General features: G+C 42.0%; 3 protein-coding genes and 1 long non-coding RNA gene across 4 annotated transcripts in view; 2 read left to right on the plus strand and 2 right to left on the minus strand.

Annotated features, from left to right (window-relative positions):
• Nucleotides 1–1,749: 1,749 nt before the first annotated feature.
• On the plus strand, nucleotides 1,750–4,391 carry LOC131888821 (trehalase-like). The gene is made up of 2 exons (XM_059237756.1): nucleotides 1,750–1,772; nucleotides 2,461–4,391. Exon 2 carries the CDS (start codon nucleotides 2,508–2,510, stop codon nucleotides 4,299–4,301), a length of 1,794 nt encoding a protein of 597 aa, XP_059093739.1. The 5' UTR covers nucleotides 1,750–1,772; nucleotides 2,461–2,507; the 3' UTR covers nucleotides 4,302–4,391.
• A 3,296-nt stretch (nucleotides 4,392–7,687) lies between these two features.
• LOC131887729 (uncharacterized) lies at nucleotides 7,688–10,177 on the plus strand. The gene is made up of 2 exons (XM_059236397.1): nucleotides 7,688–9,784; nucleotides 9,855–10,177. Exons 1-2 carry the CDS (start codon nucleotides 7,729–7,731, stop codon nucleotides 9,950–9,952), a joined length of 2,154 nt encoding a protein of 717 aa, XP_059092380.1. The 5' UTR covers nucleotides 7,688–7,728; the 3' UTR covers nucleotides 9,953–10,177.
• Nucleotides 9,941–13,550, minus strand: LOC131887732 (HMG box transcription factor BBX-like). Its single transcript, XM_059236401.1, has one exon. The coding sequence runs from the start codon at nucleotides 13,397–13,399 to the stop codon at nucleotides 11,558–11,560; it is 1,842 nt and encodes a 613-aa protein (XP_059092384.1). The 5' UTR covers nucleotides 13,400–13,550; the 3' UTR covers nucleotides 9,941–11,557.
• A 332-nt stretch (nucleotides 13,551–13,882) lies between these two features.
• LOC131887738 (uncharacterized) overlaps nucleotides 13,883–14,487 on the minus strand; it is a 901-nt gene continuing 296 nt past the window's right edge. The window contains exons 2-3 of the long non-coding RNA XR_009374057.1: nucleotides 14,392–14,411; nucleotides 13,883–13,938 (exon numbers count right to left, since the gene is read on the minus strand). This is a non-coding gene — a long non-coding RNA (uncharacterized LOC131887738). The remainder of the gene's footprint in view (nucleotides 13,939–14,391; nucleotides 14,412–14,487) is intronic.

Raw genomic sequence — 14,487 nt, forward strand, 5'->3', positions numbered from 1 at the left:
TCGAAAATCTCGAAAGTGTAACAAAATGTATCCGAAATTGCAACGCAATGATGAGGCACTCGGAATTTCGTTTCAATCTCCCAACAATGTGCTTGAATGTGGGCAACATGATTGCGCCTATACGTAAACAAGGCAAATCCGACACCTCTGGAGGTCAGCCTGAACCTAGTCTTGTTTCTTGGGTTTCAGTTAAGTGTTGCCACCACATGGATGAAAACTTTAACTTGAGCCCCATTTTAACCTCTTCAAAATTTCGTTCTTAAAAATGTGCTTGGACAACTTACTCAAACCCGTTTTATGAAGCGTGCTGGACGAGAGCAATTGCTTGACAAGGAGTCTTATTAGGGGTTTCTACTCCGAATTTGGACGAGCCGTCAACGATTCAAATTTGCACCATAGTTGTCCTAAGTAGCTTGACTATGAATGAAACATTTTTTCCACCAGCGACAGCTGAGACGAAAAGACGCGATCGCAGCGCCCTTGATCGATCTATATATGAAGTTATCTATGGATCGGGAGGTAACGCATAGCTCTACCAAACCTCGCTAGAAGACGTTCAATCTTCGACCGAGCTTTCCACTCCACCATGAGTCATTATATGGTCTGTGGGTCGAACACTCCCAGAGGAGACATTACATGAGCCATTCGATATAAGGCAAGTGCGTTGGAAAAAGAGCTTATAGCTCCTCTCAGACGAATTTACGTATTAGATGAACCCTTATTTCCTTTTAAATGAGACCTGGATCATTTCTCTGCAAGGGTGCCTTTAAGCAGCAAGTACAAATTTGTTGTTAGCCCAAATCTTTTATAAAAAAATGACATGATGACGTGCTAGGAAATCATCCCCAAAAATCGGATAAAAATCCGTAAAAGGTAAAGAAAAACGTACTGACATCTGCTTTTGTTAATAAAGATATTTTATGTTGCTGAAGTGCAAAATTGGTTTTTCTTTTCCAAGGACCGGTTTTCAGCGGTATAAAATTCTCTCTTTTGCACGCACAGGAAACCAAACGCCACCATCAGAAATCTTATTTCATGGCGCTGTGTTCACAAGTGGCCGGAATCAAAGTTTCCAGCCAATCGTGAAGAAAATTGGCATTCTCTAACGTTAAAGTTGGCTTTGAGTGGTTTCGGGGGAAATTCATACCGTGAAAACCGGTTCTTGTAAAAGAATACTGTGAATTCAATAAGGGCGGCGTTCTTTGCATGCATTTTATTGAAGTTTGGATCTCAAAAAGTTGATGGGTCAACAACTAAAAAACGTTCACCTGAAGTGAAGCTTGGGCAAGCCCTCACTCTTCTCTTCAAACTCGACGGCATGAAATAGCTAACGCATTCAAGGCGTCTTGACCTTGTCGACTTTCTTCAAGCCTCACTTTTATAACCTCCGCGAAAAGAATGCCCCGCAATAGAATAAATAACCATTCTTCTTTAACCATTATTCATTGTCACGTGACGTCATAATCAGGAACATTTTCCCCAACCAAGCCCGGATTTAGCCAAACCATCATTACAATTCAATTCGTATTCAATTAAATAAAATGCTGGATTGAGCAAAGGTTGCTCATTTGAGAGAGAGTTTTTTGTCGAAGCAAAAATAATGCAAGTCATTTTAAACCTCGATTGAGAGGTTAGGTGAAAATCCGACCAATGAAACCGTCTCCCAATTCACCTACATCTCAATGAAGAAACCTCAACTAGACAAATTAGTTCTAGAAAACGACCTCACCACGTGGACCTGAGCTTCAATCGCTCATCTTATCAAACTGGGGGTAAATGACTTACAAATGTGTTTTGCAAGTAACTACATAACAATCAAATATTACATCCATCATAAGTTTTAGAATTGACAACAAACTGTTTTCTCTCAGTAATCACCTGATTTGGTGAAGCTGGAAATTTTTTGAACGTCGAAACCCGAGGTAAATATTAATTCCAAATCTATTAGAATTTCTCGAAGAAGGTTTTTTAACCAAATGCAGGTTTATTCTTACATCTCAAATGGTCTTCAATTTCAGTCATTTTTAGAATATTTCGGCATTTGTGGTTGGTTTCCGAAGAAAATAAGTCATGATCAGATGAAGTGTTTGCATTTTGACACTTTGTATATGGCGTTTTTGTCGTTTGATAAAATCTTTGTGCAAATTTGGATGAAAAAAGGATAAACTTCCTCATTTTTTTTTATCCATGATATCTCATTCTATTAATTTAAAATTCTTTAAATTTTACTTGTCCGTAAATGAAAAGAAATGGTTTATATGTAAAACTGAACAGGAGTGAGATTATCTAAGAATCAGAATACCACTAATTTTAAATTGTTTAACATCTTTCGACAGTCTAAGAAGCTGGAAGCTCTCGAATCTTCAAACTTATTCGCTGGAAAACAAAAGTTCCCCTGCCGTTCAATTAAAAACGGATAATTCAAAGGGATTCGTTTGCAGATTGAAGCTTGGATTTCAGCCAATGATTTCAGAGATCCTGGATTGGAGCCATCCGTTCAACTAAGGATGTCTTCGTTGATCTTGGACAACGTTCCGGATGTCCCTCCAACTGACTCGAAGATTTGGGGCTATGGACCTCTCTTGGAAACTCTGCAGTTGTCAAAACTGTTCAAAGACAGCAAGACATTCGTGGATCTGAAGCTAATTCGAAGTGAGGAAGATATTCTCGTGGATTTTCAACATCTCTCATTTCCACCAAAGCAAGACGATTTATTGGCTTTCCTCGAGAGAAACTTCGATCTTACTCCCGGATTGGAATTCGAGGAATGGAACCCACCAGATTGGGTCCCAAAACCGGCCTATCTGGACCAATTGCATGAGAAGCCATTGATTTACGTAGGAATGCAAGTCAACAAACTGTGGAACACCCTTAGTCGACGATGTAGTGCCGAATTAAAGAAAACCCCGGAGTTGTTCTCCAAAATTGATCTTCCTCATGGGTTTATCATGCCTGGAGGAAGATTCCGTGAAATTTATTATTGGGATACTTACTGGATCATTCGAGGTTTGCTCATATCCGATATGGACGTGACAGTGAGAGGAATCCTTGAAAACTTCATTCATCAAATCAAGCTCTTTGGTCATATTCCTAATGGTACACGGAAGTATTACGAGAGACGAAGCCAACCACCGTATTTAATCAGCATGGTGTCCAAGTACTTGGAGAAAACCAATGACAAAACATTTCTATCTCAAAACTTGGAGCATCTCGAGAAGGAGCTTAAGTTCTTTGAAACTCATCGAACGATCTTGTACAAGTGGAAAGGACAAAACTACCGACTCTTTCACTATGGAGCTGATTGTCGTGGACCGAGGCCCGAGTCATATGTTGAAGATCTTGAAATTGGAACGATGCTTTTCAAAACTCTGAATGAGCGGGAAGAGTTCTATCTCCAAATGAAGGCTGCAGCCGAATCAGGATGGGATTTTTCAAGTCGATGGTTCATTGATCCGAATGGTAATAACATGGGCACTCTTGCCGATGCCAAGACCACCTACATTGCACCCGTGGATTTGAACGCTTTGATGTTCAAAAACTACAATCAAATGGCGTGCTTCTATGACCTAATCGGAGACACTAAGAGGGCCAACGAGCATGTCCTCAAGGCCCGAGAAATGATGAAAGCCATGTGCTATGTTTTCTGGGATGCGGTAGATCACATTTGGTACGATATAGACATGCTGAACCACAAGCATAGAAAATTCTTCTATGCCTCCAATTTATTTCCATTGTGGGCCGAGGCCTATCCCAAAAGGGTGGCGATTGAGATTGGCGAATGTGCCGTGGACTATCTCCTCAACACAGGTGTGACGGAACATAAAGGCGGAATTCCGGCCAGCACCCAACACACGAGACAACAATGGGATTGGAATGCATGGCCTCCCATTCAGCACTTCATTGTGGCTGGTTTAAACAAGACGAAGAACTTGCGGGCTCAACAACTCGCCTTCAAGATAGCAAAAAATTATGTCTCTGGAACAATCGCAAGTTGTAATGTGATTGGTGGAATTTGTGGTTTCTTTGAGAAGTACGATCCTTTGAGACCTGGAGTGGCTGGAGGAGGAGGCGAATATGAAGTTCAAAAAGGTTTTGGATGGACCAATGGTGTCTTGGTGGATTTCATTGCCATTTATGGGGATGATCTGCTTCAGCGTGACACTTATACTCCTAAGGAGTCGGGGAAAGTCTATGGCATTACCAAAAAGTTGGGCTACAAGGCCAACACGGACCTTTTTTCTTGTGATACAGCCTCAGATGAGGTCTTGAATCTTCAATTCAAATCTACTACGTTCGAATAGGGTATAGAATTTTCGCTGTTTTTTGGGGACCTCAGCGTGTGAAACATTCTGGTGTGATTGATTTGAGGAATAAAGAACTCAATGCAAGAAGTGTCATGAAATTTATTCATTGGGGATAATAGTTTTACTTTTGTTTTGATTAATTGAATTTGCTGCATATTCTTTTTCAGGTGGTAACTTTTGATTTCGGCGCTTTAGCTTTAGCTTTGGATGAGTATTTGGATGAGGATTGCGCTTATAGGATGGAGTGGACAAATACTCTGGGGGCATTCCTCGAATTCGATTGAAAATTCTTCTGAAGCCTTTCCTCATGAAGAAACGCCAAGTTACGACAAGTTCCCGAGGGGCTGACATTGGATGATTGAGCCCTCGCGCAAGAAAAAATCTGTCTTGTAGGGGCGCATCATTTTTGTTTTTGTATGGGCAAGGAGGCACGGGATGACCTGGGACATCAAAGAACAACCATTTCATTCGACGACTTTCCACAAATTTGTTGAATGATGTAAAAGGGCTGCATCTTGGAAATGGAGCCGCTGCGCCCTGAATGAGGTACAACATCAATCCCAGAAGGGCAAATGTGTTCCTAAACATGTTTCCTACGTATCAAAAGCACCAAAGCTACGTAGAGCACAACATTCAAAAGTGAGGATAGTTTGACACTGTGACATTAATCCATGGGCAGAATCGGTCAGAATCGGTTGGATTGCAGTAATATCACGTTGAGGTAGTAGCACACTAGCGAAGAACCAAATCGATCATATCAGCTTCTGAATCCTAGCATAATGCATATGCTCCTTGAATCATACGCGTTTTCAGAGAGACTAAAGAAGAACGAAAGAACTCGAGGCATTTTCTTGCAGAGCCAGCTCCATCTGGCTTCTCGTGAAACCATCCGGCAAGCCAGAAATTCAGGTATTTTCCGAAGGACTTCAGTATAGTAGGACATATGTACACCCACCCTTGTCTGTGGCTTCAAACTTCCGAGTAAAATAGAAGCTTTTGTAATTTTTTCCCGGCGAGTTAATGGAAAACACTGTGAGAGAAAAGGCGAAGACAAATGGCAAATAATCCAATGACTCGGTAGAGATTGGTCAAGTTTTAGCACCCGTTACTGTCAGCCGTAAGCGCAGGGCTCGCATGGTCTTGATGATAATTAGAGAGTTCGAAAAAGATGAAATAAATTATTGAATATGTATTTGAAATATTTGCCATTTTAGGCCACTTTCAATAATCAGGTGGTTTTTGTTCAAAATTCCGCAAATTTGGCGATTAATATTTCAAACAAGCTTGAAATCGAACTTTTAATGTCGACATGTTTCACTGACGAACATCCATGTTGAAGCTGAGCATAATTGTTGAGAAAAAAAATTGTATTTGGCTACTGGGAAGATGCAGCCTTTTTCTGGCTTATTTTGGCCTTGGAATTCGGCGCTGCCCATTGCAATTCTTTGTACATCCTGATCTTAACTCCTTGCACAACTTTGAAATGATTACCCTATCATTTAAGTTTTAGGGTCAATTTCAGTTACTTCAGAAGCTTAATGTGCTTTTTGAGAGCATCTTCAAGCCCTCGAGAATCCAGGCTCCTTTGAAAAATGAGGTCCACCTCTCTTTTTTCTCGGGCTTCTTCAATGTTCGATTTGCTTCCCTCAAAAATTCTTAGGGAATATGTTGGTGTTGATCCCGTAACAGGCTTTAAGTGAGATTTCGATAAGTTTTGTCAAAAGCAGATTCTTAACCCTCCGGTGTTTTGGTTGCCTGAAGACAGCTCCAAGATTCCACCTTAGGGGCATTCCACGTCAAGTGGGTACACCCTCACGGCACTTTGTTTCAGAATCTCATGAAATTTCACACGGCCAATGCCTTGGTTAAAGTAGGTTCGCATCAAAAATTTCCGCCCCATGGGATCAATATGGCCTATTATAGGGCCATGTCCATTTTGGGCTAAACCACGTGGCCATCTGTGTTTGAACAGCCATAACTCCGGCTGTAGTTATCCAAATGAAATGAATTTTATATCAAAATACTCCTGGGACAATGGCCTTTTGATAAAATTGGATTAAACAAATGAAATTCGGCGTGTAATGACCTTATTTGTCCTTTGACCTTTCCAAAAGCATAGTCCAGATTTTCTCATTTTTTGTCGTGTGAATAGTAATAGTTAAATAAAAGTCTAACTCTCTTCTTTCACGGGCTCCTTCATTGTTCAATTGTTGCCCTCAAACATTCGTAGGGAGTATGTAGTTGCTGATCCTGTATGTAGCATGATTTAAGTCAAACTTGGACAAATTTTTAACTAAGCTTATTTGGTAAATTAAATTGGAATGCGAAATAGGAAAAAGTGTTTCGTTCCACGTTTGAACTATCTATTTCAAGTCTGGAACTGAATCAATCAATGAAAAAGACCAAGGGATGAAATGGCTTGTACTACTGGGGGCAACTTTCTCAGAATTATTTTATATGCCCTTAAAAATGATGAAAGAATTTAAATGGTTCAACGAATCTAAAATTTCTAGAGAGGAAAAGACTTTCAAAAGTTGAGGTAGTTATGTTTGGAAATTCAATATAGCTTACACAAAAAATTTGCGATTTAATGATGCTGTGTTTTATTCATATGTATTGATAGTATAAGACTGAGATCGTTTGTAAAATCATATTTTTTTGGCCTTTGATTTGAATATTTCATTCAAAACGTTTCAAAATTGCAAAATTTGATAGATTTAAAATTGTCTTAAATATTTAGCCTCTTTTTAGACATCTCATTAAACATTTTATCATTTTTAATCAAATATCATTTAAATATTTTATCTCTCAGACGTAGTTTGACGGCCAAAGAAATTTAACCACCCTAAACCAGAACGACAATTTTGCATGAGCAATATTGCTTCCAATTTTGGCCCTGGCTGATAAACCACTTTTTGAAATAATCCTAATCACTTCTCGAACAATATTGAACGAATTATTCAAATTGTGTTACTTGAAACTACGTTAAAAGTTTATTAGGGGTTTTTACACTTAATCTAAGTAAATTAAGTGGCGAATAAGAAAAAGAAAAAGCCAAACATATGGCATTGGAAAGTCAAACGAATGGGGTCAAATGATTGTGGACACGTTCAGCCAAGCCTTATGGTGGCGCCGAAGTAAAATTACAAACAGTTAATAACAATAACTAGTGATTTCAAATCCGATGGAAATGACTTTTAATCCAAACAGTGTGGTTTCCTAATTTGGGATTTGACTGAGCCTTTCCTACAATACATTTGCGAAACTTGTGGTAGCTTCATCAGGCGCCTGAAAAACATTCGAAATTGAGAAAGTTGACCTAGGCACGCTGCTTGGTTTTCAAACCGGTTCATTCCTACAATTACCTAGAGCCTCTACAATTACCTGCCCTATCTGAAACGGATGAGTGTTCAGTAGTCGAAACATGTTCAAATCCAACCTCGAAATCATCAACAGACGATGGAAACGCCATTTCCAAGGACTTTACGAGGACATGATCAGCTCGTTGCGCCTCGCTGGATCCTCTCCATCGCTTGGAACCACTTTGCAATCGCACTCGTGGTCAAAGGCGTCTGTCTTGCTTGGGCAACTTCTAGACCTGCCCCGTAACCGGACAATCACTCTCCATCTCTTCGCTTTGGCCTGGAATGCCTCCCTTCAAGCTAAACATCCAGATCACAAGCACACCTGGATTCGTCATGCCCTGGGGCTAGCACTTGAAACCGAGGACCAGGAGCTCGTTGTGAAAACTGGAGTACGATTGGTTGAGTTGAACATTGAAACTGGGGATTTACAAGCGGCGGATCATATCGCCTGGGTATTGGAAACCTCAAACCACCGGCAGATTCGGATGCTTCGTTTGCAGATCCAAAGTGTAATTCGGCCAAATCAGATACCGTTCACCTTAAAAAGAATTTTCCAACAATCTCCAAATCTAGTACCAGAGGACATATGGCATAGTATTCTTGGACACATTGCAACATTGCCCAATTTTTCAATCCTTTTTTCGATGGTTTGCCATTTGGCTTTGACACGTTGGCCTCAGGATGAAAAAATTCACTTACTTCTTCTGGCTACATCGGAGTCGTCGAAAGAATGGGACATTGCATACGAGATCGTTGTTCATGCCATACAGAACAAGATCCGTCTGAACAAGGTCAGACAGCCCTTTCTCAAACTTGGCCTCAGTGTTGCGCGTTCTTTGTGGAAAGAGGGGCAATTTGAGGAGCTCAACAAATTCTGCGAAAGCCTGAGTTTCGTAAGTTCGAATCCAGATTATTGCGCCTTGCACGAAAAGGTTGTCGAGTACGCTCTTAAGGGTGCTTTAAGATTAAGGGACTTAAATAGAGTCAAGGACCTCATGCGGACCTTCCCTTTAGCGTCTGAATCTCCCATCTCGAAGAAAATTCGCTTACATTTAGCTTTGATGGAAAGGAACGAATTCAATATTTGCCAAGAGCTCTTGAACGTTCTTGATCAACAAACAAATCCTTTGGATCATTTGACAGGATTCAAGGGATTGATTGATATCATGAACGGTCGTAAAACATATGATATCAACCCATTACATCTGAGCAATCTGTTGGACAAAATTTGGAAGCAAATCAAGGACCCAAGGACTCAAGCAATCACTTTGCAATGGATGATTCAAATTCAGATGGAGTTGGCCACGGGTTCATCAGATTTTGATAATCCACAGCTCATACAGAGAATTGCCAACAACGTCAATTTCTGCTTGAGTAAATTGATGGCACAACAAGACTTGTTGCCCTGGTTTTCAAAGGTGTTGTGGAATGCGTCGTTGGCTTGTATATCCCATTCGCATTTACGGTCACAAGTCTTGGAGGCGGCGTCCAAACTGTTTGAGGCACAAAGAGATATCGTCAGTCAGACCAACTGTCAAATTTTGATTGTTGCTACCCAGATACAAATCATCGAAAGCAAAGAAGACTGCGTGGATAAATTGAGACTCTTTGAAACTCTTGAAATTATGAAGAAGCAATTAGCATCCCTCGCTGTGGATCCGAAAAAGCAAAACGTAGTTAAAATTTACGAATTCAAGTTGGCCTTGCTTCTTGAAGACATCGCTCTTGCCTCTAGAATCATAGAGAAAACCATCGAGGAAGAATATGAAGGCTGCCAAACTTTTGCCCTGCTCTATTGTGTTTTAAGGAAGTATCCACGAAAATGTGGAACTAGTTTATGGTTGTTGGAGATCAAAGCCCTGCAAGGGTTGATCATGTGCGTCACCCGAGTTCCTGGTCATTCCGCTCGTGAGGTCTTTCACCTCTTTTCCAAACTCCTGGCCACGGGTCTCTTCATTGAGGAATTGGAACTACTGGAGGAAGCTCGTCAAACTATCCAAGAATATTTAAAACTTGAATATATGTCAGAGCAAGACGTGCGATGCCTTGTGGTTATGGTGAAAAACTTGTGGAATGGAGGCGTAAAGTTCGGTGAAAATGGCCAAACTGATCTGGGTAAGTCAGGCCAAGCTCAGAAAAGCAAATTCGATTCCACGCAAGTAATTACCTTCATTATTATTTCCAGCACTATTCTGCAAAAGACTTGCGTTCAATTTGACAGCTCATTTGCCAGAGACAGATCGCACAAAAATAACTTTGATCATCGACAACTTTCGCGAGTAACACGTTTATTTGGCGAAAAATGAAATTAATCATTCTTTTTCAGTTACAAATTTCTTCTAAACTGCGATTGTGATTTCCGATGAACCACTCTCCCGCGTCATCATTTAGACAGAATAATGGTTCTGCAGAGAACAGCGGTAGAGAAATTAATAGAATAATAATAATTATCATCGTATCAATGGTTGAAGAATTCATGAATACTTCAGACCCCCAAAGGGTGTCGAACCCCAGGCTAAAAATACCGCCACAATAGCACACGAAATGATAGGGAGGGATGTGGTCGAAGTCGGTGTAAACTTCAAATTTAACTAATTTTTGCATTCACTTTTGAGAAGAAAATCGATCGTTAGAAGTCGAGTGACACCGAAAGGAGTCCATTTGTTCCTTTGATGACACACTCTAATTGGACTATTAAGTCGTTTCCAAGACAGTAGAGACTCAAAATTTGTCATGATTTCATCAATATTAATTGTTAGAATTTTTGTGTCGTGAGATAGTCGGGTTGATCAATTGAACTCTAGGTCAAGGGATAATTGCGTATTAACGCTGAAAAAACGATCATCAATTGGCCTATAACTTAAAACAAGACACGGATCAAGAAACCCAAGTGTTTTGAACCAAAAAGTAGTATGGTTTTAAGAGGGCGAGGATGGATGGTCCAAGCAGACGAAAATCGAGACAGGCACATCTCTTTCAAGATGAAAGATAGTTGTATAATTCAATGCCAATGAGCTGGGAGACTTCGAAAATATTTCCAATTAGGCTAAAAAGAGAGTTTCTGTGCTCATAGTTGACAAAATAAATCATCTGCATTAACACACCCATAGATGCAATTACGCTTTGTAATTTTAACATGGTTGCGACAGGTCCAGCAATGATGGAAAACTAAGTCGTTTCAACCGAAAAACTCCAACTTGCTCGTCTATTGTTCTTTTAGCGAACGGTGGACAACAAACTCTCAGAACGAATTTAAAAAATCCAGGAGTTGAGAATGAAGATATAGGAGAGAAGACGAATAACATGGGAGAACAAGCAATGCCTTCACAATGGCATGGCCTGTGTGTGTGTGTGGGGGGAGGGGGGGTCACGTCGGTCGGGCAAAGACATTTTCTTTCCACTTAGATTTTCCCAAAATGGTGCATGGATTTGCATGCCGTTGAAAATAGGTCAACAATTGTTGACAATATCCCACCCAGACCTTTGTCTGTAGGACAACAATCACATCAGGTTGGCTTTACTCGGAAATTGGGCGTTGGTATTCTTCCTTTCCCATCAAATTTAAGTTAAGACGAGACGGTCATTTCTTCTGGTGTATCCTCTTTGGCCGGAGCACCTCGACGACCTTTTCTCCTGGATCCAGGAGATTCAATGGAGTTAGTTTGCACCCCGGGGGTATTCTGATGATCACTAGCCATAGATCTGAGATTTCCACTTCGCCTTTGAGGGTGATCCGTGCCGTTGGAAGTGACGTTGGAAACGGGGGCCGATTTAGCTTGACCCTCTGTTGATAGACCTCAAGGCTGAGGGCGGGAATGGCGTTCAATTTGGCCATAACGTCGAAAGACTGACCACTGGGACGAAGTGGTTGTTGAGTATCCTTTGAATTTAATGGGGTTGGGTTACGATCTCCGAAGAGCTCTCACTCTTGCTTAAATAAACAATCCCTCCCTCGTCCACATGGGAAGGATCATCTCCGCTGCGATGAGTTTTTCTCCCTTTTCGACCCAAGTGACCCTCGTCTCGTAATTCCTGATAGCGCTTGCCTTTACAAGATCTTGAGCTACGCCTACGGTCCTCTTCATCGTCCTCATGAGGCCGCTTTGGAGCCGCAAGGCTGGAGACCTTGTCCTGATTGGAGAAGTTGTTCAATTCAACTGACATTGGGGTGACACTAACAGACGGGGTTTGAGGGGGCGTCGTGGAAAGATTCAACGGTCGATTGGTGCGTTCTCCGTTGGAACGTGATTCTGTGGTGATTAATGTCACAGACACAGGAGGTGGGGAAGTTCGAAGTTGATTACTCCCATTCGCCTTTGATCTGGGAGATTGAGGAGCGGGGGAGTGGGCCAGAAGACTCTTGATGTCAAGCCCCGACGAAGAACTATTGGCAAGGTCATTTCGGTTGACGGCAGACGTGGGCTTGGTAGTGTTTGTTACAGACGGCGAAGGAGAACGGGTGGTTGGGGTTGTGAGTTTTGGGTTGGCAGTGGTTATTTTCTGACTTTTCTGATTGGCCATCTTATGGGGAAGAAGATTCCAAAGAGCACTCATATCTTTTTTATCATCCTTGGCTCCGGGTCCTCGATTCTGGAAATCTTGCTTCAAACCCATGTAAATTCTCTCCTTGATCTCTTCGGCAGTTTCGTGATGCTGGTTGGACGAGGCCAATCCATCTCCATTCATCCGAGAAGTGTTGTTATTGAACGACACACTGGGAGCTTGTTCTTCAACTCTTTCTCCATCAGCCAAAGGCTTGTCCAAAATATTCTCGATGATATGCTCGATGATCTGCTGACCTCGAATGGTGCATTGGCTAGAGAGATTCAGAGGTGCATCGTCAGAATCCTCGTGGGATTGATTGCCCTTTTCAGCCTCCTGTTTCAAGAGCGTTTTAGCCACTCTGCTCCACACGGCGTCTCTAAGGATTTTGAACTCTTCAGTTTTACTGCCACCATTAGCAGGGCGATTTCCACCCTCGCTCCTGTCTCTTCCATTCCCAGAATCACTTGGTGGACTACTCGTTCCTGATCGCGATCCGGATTGGCTCCCATTAGGACTCGCTTCTCGGACACCAGCCAACTGCAAGAGAGCTTTACAAGCGTGCTCTGCGTCGGGAGACACGGGTCCGGAAGCTGAATCTTCAGAGTTCATCTTTGCTTGTTGTTCAGTTGCAGTCTGGAGAAATCTTTTCTTAAAATGCTTTGGGGCGGAGCCTGTGTTGCTGTCGTTGCTTGGGGGCGAGGGCTCTGGACTGCTGCTTCCACTGCCATCATGGCTTGGACTTGGTCCATTGCTCAATTCCACCGGGCTTAATTGACTGGGGTTGTTGTGGGGGGAGGAGCTGCTAAAGGAATCGCGACTGTTATGGTTCACAGATGGCATTGTGGCTAAGGAGTTTGAATTAGTTAAGTGGCTTGCATTGGCTGTGGGCTGCTTTCTCCATCTGAAGTTAGGCTGTTCGCGCAAAACATGTTCTTTGAATTCTGTAGCAAGGCTGTTAAAGCTGGCCTTCTCCTGATCACTTATGCTCTGCCACCATTCACCAAGGATTTTGGTGATGTTCCTGTTTTCCAAATTTGGGTAGCGCTCTTTGACAAGACCTCTGTGTCGTTTACAAAAGAGTAAGAAGGCGTTCATTGGTCGTTTGCCAGTGGATTGATTTTCATCGTTCGAGACAGGGACTAAGTCACGAGTTCCGTGGCCATTTCCCCGCTCCACCATATCCATACTTGGAACGTTTAAAACGAAGTGGATTAGCTTTTGGCGTTAAGAAACACCCGTTTACATAACAGTTTACTGTCTGAGCGACAGAGATACTCTAGGGAGTCACCGATGGGTCGTTGAAAAACCGGGTCAAGATTAGCACTAGTGGGATCGGTGCCCGATTTCTTCGTGAAAATGACTGAGGTACCAAGGGTTTGCGAATGTTCACCTTCAAATACTTGATTGCCTAATTGGACTATGGGATGCTCGGACTCAATCCCGATGAACTTGATTTGAATGTCCGGGTTTCGTTTGAGTTCGTCTTGAAAGATGCCTGTTAATTCAACATGGATTAGCTCCTCTCCATCACTCTCCCACTCGGAATCACTCTCATTAACACTGTTTGAAGACTTTGTGAAGGTCTTTTCACCGGTGTTTTGAGAAGGGTTGTTCCCATGGACAGACATTTCTTTATAGAGCTGACTTCAATACAGTTTGGATCTCTTCACAATGACTTCCCTGGTTCCAATTATAAATGGAACACTTTTCGTCATTCATAATATCTAAAAGAGAAAAGAGATTATAAATGTACATCCCCAAGACCGATCCTCTTCAATGGTGGAACACATAAGCAACTGACACTGAGGCCTACTCTAGTTTTGGTCCCGAAACCTCATTAGCTTTCTTCTACCTTCAATAGCAAATGAGTGGCTAGACGTCTGGGTTTTTTATCCACAATCAAGAAAACCAGGCACGAGAGCTCCTTCCCGGTAGACCTTGTCTCACTTTTTTCCTCCTTTTGGGGCTAACGTTTTTTCCTCTCACTCGAAGATTTGGAACAAGAACGACGACTGCAGGCACGTTTTCATGCCTGATGAATAGACATCACAGAAAGCTCAATCCGAAAAAGACAGCCGAGATCAGTCAAAAATGTACAAGAAACCAGCCAAAGAAATGAGGCCGCTCTTCCGGCAAGCAAACAAAAACGAGAGGCCAGAAGAAGAGCTGCATATTACCTACGTGGATTAAGCGCGACCTACTCCGACCCACGGGCCGCGAATTGGAACAGAGTGGAGACAAAGCAGAGGACGAGAATTAGCNACGTTGATGAC

The sequence above is a fragment of the Tigriopus californicus genome, chromosome 10 (assembly GCF_007210705.1).
Source record: "Tigriopus californicus strain San Diego chromosome 10, Tcal_SD_v2.1, whole genome shotgun sequence".
In the NCBI taxonomy this organism is placed as follows: domain Eukaryota; kingdom Metazoa; phylum Arthropoda; class Copepoda; order Harpacticoida; family Harpacticidae; genus Tigriopus; species Tigriopus californicus.